Below are 17,423 nucleotides of genomic sequence, written 5' to 3'. Positions count from 1 at the left end.
GTATGCTTATATACAGTTGTATTAGGGTTCTGTACAGAGACAGAATGAGTAAGATAGATGTATTTATTGAAGGGGAGTTTATTAAGGAGTATTGACTCACATGATCACAAGGTGAAGTCCCACAATAGGCCATCTGCAAGCAAGCTGAGGAGCAGGGAAGCCAGTCCGAGTCCCAAAACCTCAAAAGTAGGGAAGCTGACAGTGCAGCCTTCAGTCTGTGACCGAAGACCTGAAAGCCCACTGGCGTAGTCTAGGAGTCCAAAAGCTGAAGAACTTGGACTCTCATGTTCGAGGGCAGGAAACATCCAGCATGGGAGAATGAAGGCTGGAACACTCAGCAAGTCAAGTCCTTCCACCTTCTTCTGCTTGCTTTATTCCAGCTGCTCTGGCAGCTGATTAGGTGTTAATCTCCTTTGGCAACACCCTCACTGACACACCCAGGAGCAATACTTTGCATCCTTCAGTCCAATCAAGTTAACACTCAGTCTTAACCACCACCATAAGCAAATAGGAATATGAATTCTTATTTACACTCTTCTGCACTGAAGAGTCAGTTTCGTACCTTTTTTATTTTTTAAAATTTTATAGTATATCTTGTGTTGCTTTTTTATGTCAGTACAAAGAGAGCTTTCTCCTTTCTTCACTGCTGTATAGTATTCTTTGCATTCTACTGTATGGATGTACTTATAAGAGGACCTTGTATTCTACAGCCCAGCCAAACACAGTCAGACGATGCAGATGTCTTACTCATCACACATAGGCCTCTTGCCATCCTGGAATGATAAAGATGTGTCCATAGAAATAATGTACAGTATGCTTTTGAATGAAAAAAGCAAGTTTTAAAATGGAGTTTTCAAAAATATTCTCACTTTTAAAGGAAAAACTATATATTTAAATATACTACAAGCATACAAGTACATCTGGAAAAATAATCAGTTACAACAATGGTTATCCTTAGGTGGTCAGAAATGGTGATTTTCTTTATCCATATTTGTATTTCATATCTTGTCTATAGTGTATTACTTATAATACATACATATAAATACACACATACACACATACCGCATACATTTATATGTGTTTAGTTTACAAATGTTTCAACTTAACTCGGAAGCAAGCTGTGTTTCATACTGGTGTGTTGGGTATACATTTAAAATTTTGAAATGGAAGGATTGAGAAGCAGAGTCTAGAAAGAAAGGGGACGGAGTCCCTTTAGCGTGAGCTGACCTGGAGAGACTTCATTGGCACTAACTGAGAATGACTGTCTCTCACTGCTTAGTGTTTTCCTGTTAGACTTCACGTGTCTTTCACCTTTTGCCCAGGATTCTTTTTCGTGGTCGCGTTGTCCTGGCGTTCTGGGGATCCCTATTACCGGAAATACTTAGGCAGCAAAGAGTTTTCTTGAATGGTTGGCTCACTTGTGGTTAAGTTTGGATTTAAACCTGGGTTTAAATTTCTGCCCTCCTCTTGATGTTGTTTATGATCTCAGCAAATCCCCCTCTAAGCCTCACAAGTTTGGACAATAAAACTTTGACATGGTTTTTGCCTGGAACAACTGAGTTAATGGATGTAAACCAGCCAATATGTAGTGAATATTGAATAATTTTAGCTTATATTTTCTTGAGAGCCTGATATCTGAAGCAGAAGAGCTTCAGATATGCTTTCATGTTTGGTATGCTTTCAAAGAAAATGTAATTTAGTCTTTCATTTCTGGTTATTTTTGTCCAACATTATACCTAAGTTTATCGGTAACTAGTATCGCCCTCTGGCAATTACTTATTTATTTTTCTGAGACCGTTTCGCTCTTGTTGCCCAGGCTGGGGTGCAATGGCACGATCTTGGCTTACAGCAATCTCTGCCTCCCAGGTTCAAGCGATTCTTCTGCCTCAGCTTCCTGAGTAGCTGGGATTACAGACTCCTGCCACCACGCCCATCTAATTTGTTTTTTTGTATTTTTAGTAGAGACGGGGTTTCACCCTGTTGGCCAGGCTGGTCTCGAGCTCCTGATCTCAGGTGGTCCACCCACCTCGGCCTCCCAAAGTGCTGGGATTACAGGTGTGAGCCACTGCACCGGCCTCCATCTGGCAATTAATAATAATGAACTTTCCTTCTTAGGTGAGAAGAATAGGGGAGGAGAGGTGAAAAGCAAGGAGTCTGGCAGCCCTCAGTGTCTCAGCTGGACTGAAGTTGTGCTCTGAGCACAGTGCTCTAAATTTCCTGAGCTGTCAAAGTGGCAGCTTCCTCAAAGTTTATGGAAGACAGTTTAAGTATCTGAGTAGTTTTGGGTTCCCAATAATAATAACACATGGCTGTTATATTTTTTGTTTATATAGGCAAAAATTTTAGTCTTTAAACAATGCCCCAGGACTGTGATTATGACATAAAAATGTTCTTTGCTTTATAGAGTAAAGCAATTTGCTTTAACTTCTATTGACATTGCAACTGAACTGGTCTTACTTGATTTGTAATTGAATTGCTGCAGATTTCCATCGACCTTTGCAAGAGGTAGAGGTGGTTCCTGGAGTTGTAACCTGATGCCCATTAGCTGTTGCTATAACTTTATAATGCCGTCTTTATTTTTTGTCATGTGATTGGTTTTAACAGCCGATTCTCTCATCAGCTTTTCCTGGCATGCACTTTTGGCATATTTCAGCTGTCATAGTAGCTTTCTGGGGCAAGCTTTATGCTTAATTTCTTTAAATCTTTGGGCAACAGAAAATAAAATCTACTTCTTAAGTTTATGGCAATTTCATTGCATCTTTTCATGCCTTAATGTGACATTTTAATTTATAGTTCAGGAGTTGCCTTTTCATTTTTGGGGGGAATGCAGATCTGTATGTCGTTTTGTTGTTGTGCTTTTGGGACTGAAAGTAGGAAGCTATTTTCTTGAGAAGTCACATTTTTCTTTTTCTAGCGAGGATTTCAGATACATTATATTAGCCAAGTGAATTATTATCTAGCAACTGACTGTCATTCATCTGTACATTATTTGACTTTGTTACAGTTCCCATTTTGGCTTGCCTTGTTTCAGAGGGAAAATGGGAAGAGCGAGGTTGTTCTGCCGTTACCCTGGATGGCATTACTTGAGCTTGCAGTGTAACTGAGAATTGGGCTAAGTGGGTCTTTAGGAAGCTCTCTACCATGCGGCAGTTGTAACCTGCATCTCAGTGCACCTGCCCGTGGTGAGAAACACAGGTAGCTGCTTTCCTTAATGGGCAGTTGGCAGGGTTAATGTCTTAATCTTTCTTCCTTTTTTCCCCTAATGTAAGACTTCAGGAAGATTTTCTGATGAAAGAATCTGGACTTTTTTTCTAGAATAACCACGCAATACCTACTACTGTATGGACAGTAAAGAAGAATTTCCTTTGGATGGTAGGGTAGAGTTGATTCTCTTTTTAAAGAAAGATATCCCTACATTCACAGTTTTTAAAAGGTTTCATTTTAATGCCAAACTTAGTATTCTGTAACCTATCTTTACGATTCTAATTTGTTTAATAAAGGAACTGCCTCTGTGTGTGTGTGTGTGTGTTTACTTTTCCAGTTAAGGAAAACTAATATGTGAGATAATATGATATAATTCCCTGGCCTAGGTTTTGTGGAGGATGAGAATAAATATCTGGGCTGAAAAATATCTCAACTTTAATTTTTATCTTGCTTTGGACTGTTTCTTTCTGTAGCTCTTATCTGTTTAGTGCCTCTGTTGATAGTGCTTCTCGAAGAAAGTTATCTCGCTCCATTCCTTAGCCATTTCAGTTGAAGTTGTGATACGATTTGGTGTGTCCCTACCCAGATCTCATCTTGAATTGTAGTTCCTATAATCCCCACATGTCATGGGAAGGACCCCGTGGGAGGTAATTGAATCATGGGAGCAGTTACCTCCCTGCTGTTCTTGTGATAGTGAGTGGTTTCTCACAAGATCTGATGGTTTTATAAGGGGGCTTTTGCCTTTTGCTTGGTGCTTCTCCTTCCTGCCATCATGTGTAGAAGGATGTGTTTACCTCCCCTTCTGCCATGATTGTAAGTTTCCTGAGGCTTCCCCAGCCATACTGAACTATGAGTCAATTAAACCTCTTTCTTTTATAAATTACCCAGTCTCGGGTATGTCTTTATTAGCAGCGTGAGAATGGACTAATACAAGTTGACTATCATAGGGAAGGTTGGAGAGGGAGTGCCAGGTTTTCTTTGGCTGGTTAGGTGTTGATTGGGGTATGGACCTGACTTTGACCCTTCTCAGCCATGCTCCTCAGACTGTTCTGTGTGCCCTGGTCATTCTATGTATAGATTACAACTCCTAGCTAGATGAGGTCCTGGAACACGATGACATTTTGGTCCAGCCAAGCATCTGGGTAAGCTATGAAGACACAAGGCTGTTCAGTTTTCTTCAAAAACTCAGGAATGAGCTACTTGGAAAAAACCAGTCTTAGATAATCCAGCTGGGTGAGATAGGTGATTTTCCTGTGTTCTTTGGTCATGATCTTTTTCAGTTTCCCTCAGTCTAACAATACGTTTGGAGACCTGGTCACCCAGTTTCTGAAAGCTAATAATTATTGGAGTGCTAGTGACAAAATGCAAAATCAAAATTTTGGACAAAACTGTAATCCTGCCTTTGGGGCAGTAATAAATCACAAGTTTTTCTGGAAGTTGTGCTCCTTTACTCAGAATTGGAAGCCTTGAATGTTTCACGGTCCATGACACACTGCTGCCTGAGTAGTTTCAAAGCAAGTGGGTGTTATGATGCACTTCTAAGACTTGGGTAGGAAGGAAGAGGCTGTGGACAACTAGAGCATCTTTGGATGTTCTTGTTAAAACAGAGTGCCATACAAGATGGGTCATTGTTCTGATCCAATATGACAGTCTGAGATGTTTCTTTTTGTAGGGAGTAAGTAGTATACTTTGACCTGTATTCGCCACATTTGAGGAAACAGTATGGTGCACTCTACTCTTCCCAGGCACTAGATCATTAAAAAATGGATGTTGACGGGGCATGGTGGCTCACACCTGTAATTCCAGCACTTTGGGAGACCCGAGGCAGGCGGATCATGAGGTCAGGAGATTGAGACCATCCTGGCCAACATGGTGAAACTCTTGTCTCTACTAAAAATACAAAAATTAGCTGGGTGTGGTGGTGTGTGCCTGTAATCCCAGCTACTTGGGATGCTGAGGCATGAAAATCACTTGAACCCAGGAGGCAGAGGTTGCAGTGAGCCAAGATCGCATCACTGCACTCCAACCTGGTGACAGGGCGAGACTCTGTCTCAGAAAAAAAAAAAAAAAAAGGAATGGATGTCATCTATATCCTTCAGTCTCCATCAATTCCAAAAGCATTTGAACTGGGGTAGGAAAATATAAGTTTTGGTTTATTTTGGTTTTCACTATTCAGTGTAGCATTAGGTACTACTTTTTGACATGATATAGCAACCCAGACTTTATTTTAGCAGAGTAGAAATTATGCTAGAATATATATGAAATGAGTTTGGCAGTTCTGTTTCTGGTGCTAGACACTGCTCTCCTTTTCAGTGCCCTGAATGTCCTGGGTAACATTAGGAGGAAAGGCCGCAATGTTTAGGAGATTTTATTGTCATAGTGTTTGCCATATGGTAGAAATTAGGACATGACTATCTCATGCTTAGTTCAAAGATTGTGTTTTAAACAGGCTTATACAAATTAGCCAAACAAAACTCTGATCCTACTGCAGCATTTTATAATCCCCTCCATTTCAGGCTCTTCCTGTAGATTTTCTTCTCAGAGCTGTTAGTCTGCCACTGTGACTTTTACCCAGAGGTGTTGATTCTTGAGGGTATGCTTTCTCCTCCCCCAGCTCCTGAACCCTCTTCCAATACAGACATCAAGCCACATTGTGGTTGCTTTAGTCCTCCTTGGGTACAACATCATTAGAGCAGACACATCATTTGGGCAGAGAAGCCATTGAAATACTCAAAGCAAGAGATTATTGGTTTTTATTGGGTGGCCCTATTTAAAAGATAGAAAATGCAGGGTGACAGGAGGATGAATTCAGGCACAAGGGGATAGGGGCATGAGGTGGATGTTAATTGGAGCAGTTGTGCTCACCCCCTGCTGTAGAAAGTGTTCATTTCATTTTGGTTGAAGCCACTCTAAGTACAGTAGATGGTGTTTAGCCTTCAGATTTATTTCTCTGTGTTTAGAGTGAGCTTTTATATGTCAGACCACATTTTCTCATCAATTTTCACTGTGATCTGGAGATTCTTTTCCCTCAAAGTCTTACATCAAATAAATAATAAAAATAATAGTTTAATAATAGTTTTTCACTATTATGGAGTAAGTTGTGTGTATTATAGTGTACGATTAATTCCTGTTGAGTAAATGTACTGGAATAAAAAAATCAAATATATTTCAGTAAATTTTAGTTTCATAGTCAACTTCACATTGATTTTAATTTCAATATTTAAACAGTCATGACTGTTCTCTGACTGCCAATACTTAGGAAAATTGTCTTTTTATGGCATAAAATGTTTTGAACGTTTCTTGTTTCCTAACAAATATTTTAAAGCCATAAATCTCCATTTTGGCATTTTTCGGCATGTTTCACAGATTTTTATATGAAATGTTTTTTTATTATCATTGAGTTCTAAATATTTTCATTATGATTTTCTTCTTAATCGTGTTTAGTTTACCAATATATGGATTATTTTGCAATATTGGTCTGAGAAGAGAATTTATATACTGTTTATCCATTGGAATTTGATAAGACTTTATAGCCTTCCTACAAAAATATTCCATGTGTTCTTGAAAATAATGTGCATCTTCTAATTATTGTGAGTTGTATGCATGTGTATAAAGCATGAGCTTTGCATTGTTGATTACAGATATATCTTTCTTTTTGGTCAACTTGATAGCAGTATCTGAGAGGAGTTTTAAAAACTGCAACTACAATTGTTGATTTTTCTCTTTTTCTTTGTACTTATGTCATTTTTTTACTTGAGGCTGTATTATCAGGTGCTTATATTCTCATTTAACTATTTCTTTCCTTTATTATTATAAAATGATTCTTGTGTGGTTTATTAAGATCATTTCCATTTGGTTCATATTGGCTTAATATATTCATCTTTTGATCTTTTACTTTAACCTTTTTTGGCCTTTTTGTCTGAAGCATGTTTCTTGTAGTCAACATACTATTGGGTTTAAAAATACATTTGGAGTGTCACTGTGTTTTAATTGGTGAGTTTAGGCCATTTATATATATTGCAATTACTGTCATATTAGGATTTCTGTCATTTTTTCACTTAATGAATTTTGATACAATTGCCGTTTTCTGCTTTCTCTTCAAAAAAGCAAATGTTCTTCTGCTTTTTAAAATGATAGTTTTTTTTGTTTGTTTCTAAAGTGGTGCCTTTGTTTTGAAACTTAGTATATTATTTCTCTGTTACTTTCTTAAACTATTTATATTTCTCTCCCCACTTCCAATAAGACAAATCATTTAATGGGCTATCAACTCCCTCTGATCTCCCCACCCCCACCATGTTGGTATTTTCCAGAGTTTCAGTTCTGGATTATTTTGGTTATGTGCTTTTCCTTTTCTTTTGTCTTAGATTTTTTTAAAGACAACAATGGACATTATCAAGTTAGCTGAACATCTTATATTGCTTCTTTTATTTAAATACTCAAGGAATTTCTCTAAGAGTGTTATCAGTATAGTTCTTTGTGTGGCCATCCTTTGGGGATTTTTATATCTGATAATAGTTTCGTTATGCCCTCACAGTTGAAGGCAGTTTGAATATATAATCCTCTGCTCATATTTTTTTTTTCTTTAATACTTTAAGAATACTACTTCAATTTCTTTTCTTTTCTTTTCCTTCTTTTTTGAGATAGAATCTCGCTGTGTAGTCTAGACCAGAGTGCAGTGGCGTGATCTCAGCTCACTGCAACCTCTACCTGCTGGGTTCAAGCAATTCTCATGCCTCAGCCTACTGAGTAGCTAGGATTACAGGCACCCACCACCATGCCTGGCTAATTTTTTTTCTTTGTATTTTTAGTAGAGACAGGGTTTCACCATGTTGGCCAGGCTAATTTCGAATTCTGGATCTCCAGTGATCTGCCCACCTCTACCTCCTAAAGTGCTGGGATTACAGGTGTGAGCCACCGCACCCAGCCTAGGATACTACTTCAATTTCCTTCTGCACTTAACATTGCTCTTGAGAAGTCTGATGTCAGTCTGATTCTTTTTCTTTTTATATGATCTGCTTTTTCCATATGGGTGCTTTTTTCTTTGTATTTGATATTCTTAAATGTTAAAATAATATGTCTTATGTGCAGGATTTTCGTTACTCCTCCGTTTGGCACTCTCAGTCTTTTACAATTGAGGTCTTTGATGTTTCTTTAATTTTGAGACTTTGGTTATTATTTAAATATTTCCTCCTCTCAATTTGTTTCTGTGATCTAGATTTTGGCAATTTCACTTCTATTCTCTATATTACAAATCTCTAAATCTCTGAGTTTTCTTATTCATTGAGTTTGCTGTCTTAGTTTTCTTTTTGTTTTTAGCAGTTCTAGTTTACAAGTCCATGGTGAAGGAGGATTTTTTTGTGTCTATGCATGGTTAGGGCGTGTTGGATCCATCTGTCCCCTTTCTTTTCGCTGTCTGGCTATTGCCTCCACTGGGGTCACCTAGGTGCTGGTTCAGAACCAGGTGCTATTATTGCCAGCACAGTGTTCTTGTCCTTAGGATAGGCCGAATCATCCCCCAGGCAAGTGGGGAACTTATTTGTAGGTTCTTGGCCTCCATCTAGGGTGGAGGGCTTCTCCCAGTCCCTATTTTCACATGAAAAGCCTGGCTGTAGCCCCTCTGCCCCATGCTTGGTATGTTATTATAGATACTAGGAACCCTACAGGTTCTTTTTTTTTTTAAAGACAGAGTCTGCTCTGTTGCCCAGGCTGGAGTGCAGTCACATGATCTCAGCTCACTGCACCTTCCACCTCCTGGATTCAAGCGATTCTCCTGTTTCAACCTCCTGAGTTGCTGAGATTATAGGCGTGCACCACCACACCTGGCTATTTTTTGTATTTTTAGTAGAGACTGGGTTTTGCCATGTTGGCTAGGCTGGTCTCGAACTCCTGACCTCAGGTGATCCACCTGCCTCAGCCTCCCAACGTACTGGGATTACAGGCGTGAGCCACAGCACCCGGCCAGAACCCTGCAGGATTTAAATGTCTAGGTGGTTCTGTTGGTTTCAGTTGGTCTTGGAACCATAAACCTTTGGCTAATTAATGGTCCCTCTGGATGTTTCTTTTCTGTTTCTGTTCCACAGAAATGTATGACAAGTTTATCAGGGCAGTTATATATTTTTATTTATAAAAAAAAATTTGGGGAGTGGTTATTTGGTGTTTGTGTGAGGGAGAGGTAGGTTTCTCCTTAATATTCCATCTTGGCTGAACATTTTCTGAGTGAACTTTATAATAAAAGTGTTTCTGTGTTATAAGTGCAGTTACTTTATTCTCAGCAAAACTTTCTTTTGATCTTATTAACTGCCTGATAATTAGAAGTATCTAAGATTATTGTGACCTGACAGGAAGAATATTTGTGTGCCAAAGTAGGTTTCAGCTGTCCCCCAGCTAGCCAAATGCTTGACTGTGAGGTTTGCTTAAATTAAATTGAACTAATATATTAGATCTTTTCTTTTTATGCATTTTTCTTTCCTCTTTTCTGTCTTCTCCTTTTCTTCCTTACTCCTGCTGATACATAAGCCAGATGTTTAAGAATGAGGAGCATGGGATAGCTTAGCTGCTGTGGGGATGGTCCATCTGTGAGGAATAACAGAAACCGTCTGTGATTTTATACCATGCCCAAAAAATCTTCAGCTAAGTGGAAGAACAGCAGGGAAGGGATTTCAAGGGGAAACTTATCTCTGACTTAACTGTTAGGAAATATATTTGAGAGGAGACAAAGAAGTAATGAATGAAATGGGAGGGAAGCCCGAAGCTTTATTCCTTCCAGCAATCCAAAAGCAGTTCTATTCAAGTGAAATGACCAGAAAATGAATGAAGAGAACAGTTTGTCATCATCAGAACAAAAAAAGTTAAACTACCTAAAGTAAAAGCTTATCAATAGATTAAGATATAAATATCCTCTAAATTATTAGAAATGGTAGAATTATCAAGTTCTTGTTTCCTCCTCTTGGTCTAATTTTCTGCCAATCTTTGAAGATTATTTTAGTCTATCGTGAAAATAAAGCACTTGTCCACGTGCTCAGGCTCATAAAAAATCAGACTAAGGGGAATATAGTAGCTATCACCAAAGACACGTCCTCTTGGCCCATTGTGTTCCGTTTTTATGATGATTGATGTTTGTGCAGGAATCCTAAATATTTGCAAAAGAACACTGCGTTGTATTTATAACAATAAAACAACAACAACAATATTGCTTTAAAGAACAGACAGCTCTCTTGGCTGGAAGATTCCTCAAGGTTCTTTTACTTTTCCACATCTTCTTCCTTGTTCTATCCATCCAGTGCTGTGACTTCAACTCTCTGTGCGTGACTTTCAGATCAGTAAAACGATCCCAGGCTTCTCTGCTGAGCTCTAGGGTTGTATAACCAACTCTCCCTTAGATACTCTCACCTAGATTTTTTATTGACACCCCAAACCCAACATGCCTGCAACTGGTCTTATTATCTCCCTCACCCAATATGCTCCTTATTTTTTTATTCCCTATTTCAGTTAATGATTCCACCATATACTCAGTTCCCAAGCCATGAACCCGAGGCTCATCTTAAGTTTCTCTCTCACCCTTCACCTTTGTTCACTGAGTTCTAATGACTGTCATAACTGAATATATTTTGGAGTTATTCTCCAGATCATATCACTGCTCTGCTTAATCCCTGCAATACCTTCCCAGTGTCTGCAGAGTAAATTCGTATGCCTTTACATTAGATACAAAGTTCTTAACCCTACTTCATGCACCTGCTTTCTGCCTTTGACTCTGTTCTCCAACAAAATCCAACTACTGTGGCTCTGAAAATGGCCACATGCTCTCCTGTTTCTGTTCTTTCAGTTTTGATATTTTCTTTACCAGAGGCTTTTTCCTTGAAACTGGCAATAATTTCTTCCTGTTCCTGTTGCTGCACTCCCACATGTCTTTCGCTCCTGACACTGGTAACTTTGAAAACTCCTTTTTCTGGGTCTCAAAGCTCCCTGACATAACCATATTACAGCAAACACCACCTTGTTTGCCTGTCTTCTGCATTATACTCTGGGCTTCTTTGGGTTAGGGACTGCTTCCCTCTCTCTGTAATTCAGCATCTGTGGTGTGCCTTTGTACATAAGGAGAAGCTCAGTAAATGCTAGTTGGGTGAATGAAGTGGATTAGAGATACTTGTGGCTCAAAACAGGAGAGGATGAGAATCCAAAACTGTGTGCAAGTTTTGTGAGAATATGTTGGGGTCTTCAGATTTTTTTCCCTTCTCAATTTCTAGAGGCAGTGGCTGTCCATGCTCATGCTTTTCTTGTGGCGGTGAGTCTGCCATACTTCCTGATGGCTCTTCGATTGCCTGGCGCTCCTTTGTGTTCTCTAAGGCTTCCCAAGACCAAGACATGGTCTCCACCCTGACAAAATGTACAAGGGAAATGGGCACCTTAAACCAGGTTATAAAACCAGTATATGATGGCAAAATGCAAAATTGATGGCTGCAGACAGCTGTGAGAAAGGAGAAAAGAATCAGGAGAGGAGGGGTTTGGCAAGTACCTTGTGGGAATTAATCTGAGGATGCTGCGAGGAAGTCATTTTCTCTCTAATCGGCGGTAGTTCATTTTCCAGTGAGTGTCTTAGAGTCTGTTCATAAATCCTTTGGTACCATTTTTGTTCACTCGCTGGAACGACCTTTTTACCCAGAGGTGATTTGTCTGTTTGTAGATGCCTGTTAAAGGGTAACACCTGAGGGGAGAGATTATGTGATCACTCAGAAGAAATGATAAGGAAAAATAATGAGTGTATCTGACTTTAATTCTCAATTTTAAGTTAGTTTCGTGGGATTTAAAATCTTTATTCCCAGCCAGGGGTGGTGGCTCCCATTTGTAATCCCAATACTTTGTGAAGTCAAGATGTGAGAATCACTTGAACCTAGAAGTCTGATATCAGGCTGGGCAACTTGAACCTAGTTGTAATCCCAATACTTTGAGAAGTCAAGACGTGAGAATCACTTGAACCTAGAGGTCTGATATCAGACCCTGTCTCTTAAAAAAAAAAATACACACACACACACACACACATATTTTAGATGTGTAAGTATAGATATATAAATATGTATGAAAAATGTGTAAGGAAAAATGTATATGCATTTTTTCATATACATATGTATTCATTCTAAAAGTTGAACATAGAATGTTTATTAAGTTTTATTATTTTCATACTAGTTAAAAAATGCTAATTAGATTTTTGGTGAACTACAGTTTCAGAAATGGTTGTGAGTATTTGATGTTTATGTACCTGATAATTTATTCTCCCTCAAATTCAGTGATTCTCTCAAGTAGGTAAACTCATTCCTGAACAGTGAAGGAGGAAGGAACTCTATACACTTGGAAAGTAGGCTGAGGTGTCTTCTCCTTTGATCAGCCTGTGTCAACATTCCCTTCTACCAATATTATTTTCACTTGAGGGTTCAGATTGCCACTGTTTGGCAGGAAGGAAGAGAAAACTCTCTTAATAGAATGTGATTTAATGTGTTGAATGACAATTTGTGCTGTGTCAGTCTGCTTGGGAAAAGGATTAGAGGCAGTGTAAATGATCTGCTGTATCTGGTTGTAAAAACATTTCAGGCATCTTTCAAAAGTAACATTAAACCCCTGGTCTCCAGTTCCCCAAAGTTGCTTCTCATTGACAGGTTTCTCTCGGTAGGAGTGAGTCAGGGAATAAACCGGTCCCAGACTCTCCTTTGCTGCTTCTGCCATGTCATGCCTTGCCCGGCCATCAGGGCACACAGCCCAGGGAGGACTGAGGGCCTAGGTCCAGCCTCCTGCAGCCAGGGAGCTGCTGGCATCTGACTTGCTGTGAAGGTGATCCTGTTCTGCTTCAGAACTGATGACAGTTTGGTGTGTCTAGCTGAGCCCTGAGGGCAGCCGTCATGCCAGGTCAATGTTCACGTTTACTCTGGACTCTGTGCTGGGGTTCCATTTGAGATTCTCTTAATTTTGGGGGCAGTCATTGCTCATGATGAATGAAAGACAGAGGGAGGGGCCGGGGAAGGCTGGAGGCCAGCCCCCTCGCCAGCACTTGGGCTCTTTCACAGAAAAGAACTGGATGGAGTTGAGCTCGCTGGGCGCAGGGGATGACGTGGTCTTTGTTCCAAAGTGGACTGGATCCCAGAAAGAAAATAAATTAAAAGGAAATCATAGCAGTGGTCTACCAGTGGGTTTTGGTCCATTTGCCTGAAAATTGGCCCTTCTGTTGGAGCCGAATTTCTCCAATTAGCTAAACGTTTTTGTGGTGAAGCACTGTGGAAAAAGTGGCTCCACTGAAAGAGCAATTGTAGAGTCTTCTAGACTTTATAAATAGACTCAGGACAAGGAGAAGAACTGCCCTGTGGAGATACGGTTCATCTCTTGCTCAGCCATCTCCCCCACCCTCCCTGGGAACACACTTACGAAAGAAAGAGCTCAGAAAACTCTTTGGCGTTCCAGTGGTGCAGCTTGTTAGCGTGCAGCACTCACACAGAAAACTCTTCCTCATCAGAATCTTCTGCACAGGGTCCTCCAGGTGTCCCCCGCAATACCCGTCATAAACAATTTCTTCTTCCAGCCATCACCACCATCTCCAAGTCCTGCTTGTCTGGATTCAGTTGTTCTAGAGCTCCGTTTGTAAGATTTTCTTTCTTAACCCTTCATTGTAAGCTGGGTCAAGAGTCAATAAGAATTACTTTGTACAATCAGTTTTCAAGATTACCGTCTGGGGAGCTAGCTTAATCAGAGCCTGGAATTTCTCCTGTGCTTCATTTTTAGGAGAATTGAAATCCATCTGACTGGGCACGGTGGCTCACGCCTATAATCCCAGTACTTTGGGAGGCCAAGGTGAGCGGATCACCTGAGGTCAGGAGTTTGAGACCAGACTCAACGTGGAGAAACCCCATCTCTACTAAAAATACAAAATTAACCAGGTGTGATGGTACATACCTGTAATCCCAGCTACTTGGGAGGCTGAGGCAGGAGAATTGCTTGAACCTGGGAGGTGGAGGTTGCGGTGAGCCGAGATCGCATCATTGCACTCCAGCCTGGGCAACAAGAGTGAAACTCCATCTCAAAAAAAAAAAAAAAAAACCATCTAAGATGTTTTTTGAGAGCAAGGTCCTTGCTGTTGCTGGCGTTCTTGCTTGCTCAGTTTCTAGGGCCTGGGACTGAGGAAACATGAAGCTTTAATCAGCTACAAGCTGTTGGGGGCTGGGGTTATGAACCTCTATATGTGTCACATTTGCTTCCACAGCAGTTTAGGACCATCGCCTATAAAATCAAGGCCAAGTCAGTGCTATCTTTATAGAACATTGCTGCCTCTGCAGGGTTGCGTGGAGCAGTTAATATTTAATGGGGACTGAAGATTAGGCCTAAGGGCCGAGCCTTGATGGGTGCAGATCAGGTGCGTTTTATACTAGCTGGGAGGACCATGAAAGCAAGACCAGTAGAGGGAAAAACTGCTCTTGTGAGCTCTATTTTCCATCTTCTGCATCTTCTACCCAAGCCCATAATGTACACAAATTATATTATACTAAACATATTTAATAAAATGGTCCCCTGTGAATGCACACATTGTGCAACTCATTTTAAAAAAATTAGCTTCGGTTTAAATTCATCCTGTGCCATCATCACAAAAGCCTAACTCTTTTGTAGTACCCTCCCTGATGTCCAAAGGGAAATGGAAGTTTTTCTATGTGTGGGATTTTAACGTTGGGGTATTAGAAATTGTAATCCAAGATACCAGCTCAGAAGACAAGGCTCTTGTAGAGTTGTCTAATTTATTATGCAGTAAGTGGCAACTGAGAGTGACTTAACCAATAGGTGACCAGAAAGGAAGAGGTTGGACCCCACAGGGCTGGTGTGCTGCTTGGAGCTGCTCTTGATTTCATTGGTTTATACCTGGACTCCTTATAGTGAGGAAGTCATTGTGGCCACCATTGTGCCTTTTATCTTCCATTATCTGATTTTGAGCATTGTGTTTTTTTGTAGGGAAAACATTCATCACTGTGTATTATCTGTGGTTTATTTTAAGCATCTTTGATTAAAAAAAAAAATGTAAGGACACCCAGATACTGTCAGGCTGAACTGTAAATGTAATTTTATCATTTGATTAACAAATCAAGTAACACCATATAATTATTAGTGGAGTTTTTTCTTCTCTGGGTATTTGTTTGAAATTGGATGCTTTTTTTTCCTCCTAGGTGACAATCCTAACCCTTCCAAGGAGGACACCCCTACTAGCAGTCTGGACTCACTTTCCTCCCCGTCTCCCGTGACTGCAGCTCTCCCTGGGCCTCCTGGACCAGACAAAAACCACCTTCTGGCAGATGGAGGGAGCTTTGGAGACTGGGCATCTACTACGTAAGTAACCATGCTTCTGTTGGGTGCTGAAGGGAGGAAGGCATGATTTAGTTCCTTTTGAAGTTTCCATGAGCAGTGACCAGTGGGTGCTGAAGCCATTATTACATCAAGCAACCGTTATTGTCTTATCAGAGGGGCCACCAAAGGGAGAAGGGTCCTTAAAACAGAGCCTTCCTTGAATACTCTGTTTGTTTCTAGTATGGAAGGGTAGATGGATGCTATGGCAAATCTGATCTAAGTTCACTTCCTGGGCAGTTTTGGATTCTGCAAAGGAAATGTATTACTATCCCACCGAAGATGTTTCCCCACTAGTTATGCAGACTTTTAGAGATGTGAGAATGCATGCTGGTGGACAGACTGTTGAAACTGGCTATAGAATGGTATTTTACTTACATGAATTTCTGAGAGCAGTATGCTAGCATTCTGTTCTGTTTTGCTCGATAGCGTCCTGCAGAGTTGAGACGTGATGGTTGACATGTTTGATTTTATCTTCTCGATTTGGTTTAGTGCCAGGCATGTGCAGATCAGCTCAAGTATATTAGGACAAATAATATCAATACAAATAAAGTACCCCGAACCTGTGAGGGCTTGTCTGGCTGTGTTGACCAAGGCTGTTTAAAGGCAGGATGGTGGTGATGTGGAACCCAAAAGGGCATCACGTTTCAAACAAGTGTTCAGTGAAGAGAAAACTCCACTAATAATTACAAGACAATACTTGATTAGTCAATCAAATTTTATCTAAAAATGCATTTATAATTCATCCAGAGAGTTTTTCTTTTAAAGATGGAGTTTTGCTCTTGTTGCCCAGCGTGGAGTGCCGTGGTGTCATCTCGGCTCACTGCAACCTCCACCTCCTGGATTTAAGTGATTATTCTGCCTCAGCCTCCCAAGTAGCTGGAATTACAGGTGTTTGCCACCAAACCCAGCTAATTTTTGTATTTTTAGTAGATATGGGGTTTCACCATGTTGGCCAGGCTGGTCTTGAACTCCTGACCTCAGGTGATCCACCTGCCTCAGCCTCCCAAAGTGCTGAGATTACAGGCGTGAACCACCATGCCCGGCCCATCCAGAGAGTCTTAAAAAAATTTTTTTGAAGCCAAAGTTGCTTAAAATAAATTATAGATAATGGTGTCATCTGACCCTAGCTGGGCATTCTTGGGACTTTAAATGGACTGGAAAGTGTTCCTCAGATTACTTGGCTTTTTATAGTTACTGCTGGATTCACATGAAATGATTATGAACTTATTAAGTATTAAGAGAGGCTGGGAGACATTTGGCATGCCAGAATTTGGGGGTGACCTGAAGACTTTGAAAATCTAACTGAGACTCCAAGTATGGAAACACATTCTCCAGATGAGGTTTTTCCTGCCAGTGTTTTCATCTGTGCTTATTTTTTATGCTGAGGATTGTGGATTTAAATCCTACATTACTCAGGTATGCTTGTCACCCTTACTGTTCCTTTTCCACAATAAAAATTTTGTTTCACTGTAGTACTACAAGCAACAGTAACAGTAGTTACGTAGGCACCCAGAATCTATAATCCTGGTTACACTTGAGGTGGAATTTAGCTTGTGTGTGTGTTTTAGTGAAAACCAGATCCCTAATTATGCCTTTCAGTAAGTGAATATCACAGGCAGTGGAGTGCAGTTTAGGCAGTCATCTTTCTTCCGTAGTAGTTCTGTAGAAAAGTGACATTATGAGCCGTGGTACAGCCAACACTCAATTCACAACACGTCCATGCCTGAAACAAGAAGGGCTTGATATTTTTGGTCATAAATCAAATGAGGAGTGAATTCCCCAGCTTCCTATTCATACGCATTTTTAAATGTCATGAAAAGCACTCCAACCTTGAGAGGCCAAAAAGGGGGTTG

At 40.2% G+C, this 17,423-nt stretch overlaps 1 protein-coding gene across 1 annotated transcript in view; it reads left to right on the top strand.

The window, feature by feature from the left end:
* ARHGAP10 (Rho GTPase activating protein 10) overlaps positions 1 to 17,423 on the top strand; it is a 333,033-nt gene that overhangs the window by 291,863 nt on the left and 23,747 nt on the right. The window contains exon 20 of the mRNA XM_023227376.1: positions 15,393 to 15,552. Coding sequence (XP_023083144.1) covers positions 15,393 to 15,552 — 160 coding nt within the window. The remainder of the gene's footprint in view (positions 1 to 15,392; positions 15,553 to 17,423) is intronic.

The sequence above is a fragment of the Piliocolobus tephrosceles genome, chromosome 3 (genome assembly GCF_002776525.5).
Source record: "Piliocolobus tephrosceles isolate RC106 chromosome 3, ASM277652v3, whole genome shotgun sequence".
NCBI lineage: Eukaryota > Metazoa > Chordata > Mammalia > Primates > Cercopithecidae > Piliocolobus > Piliocolobus tephrosceles.
This window is presented reverse-complemented; position numbering and strand designations above follow the sequence as displayed.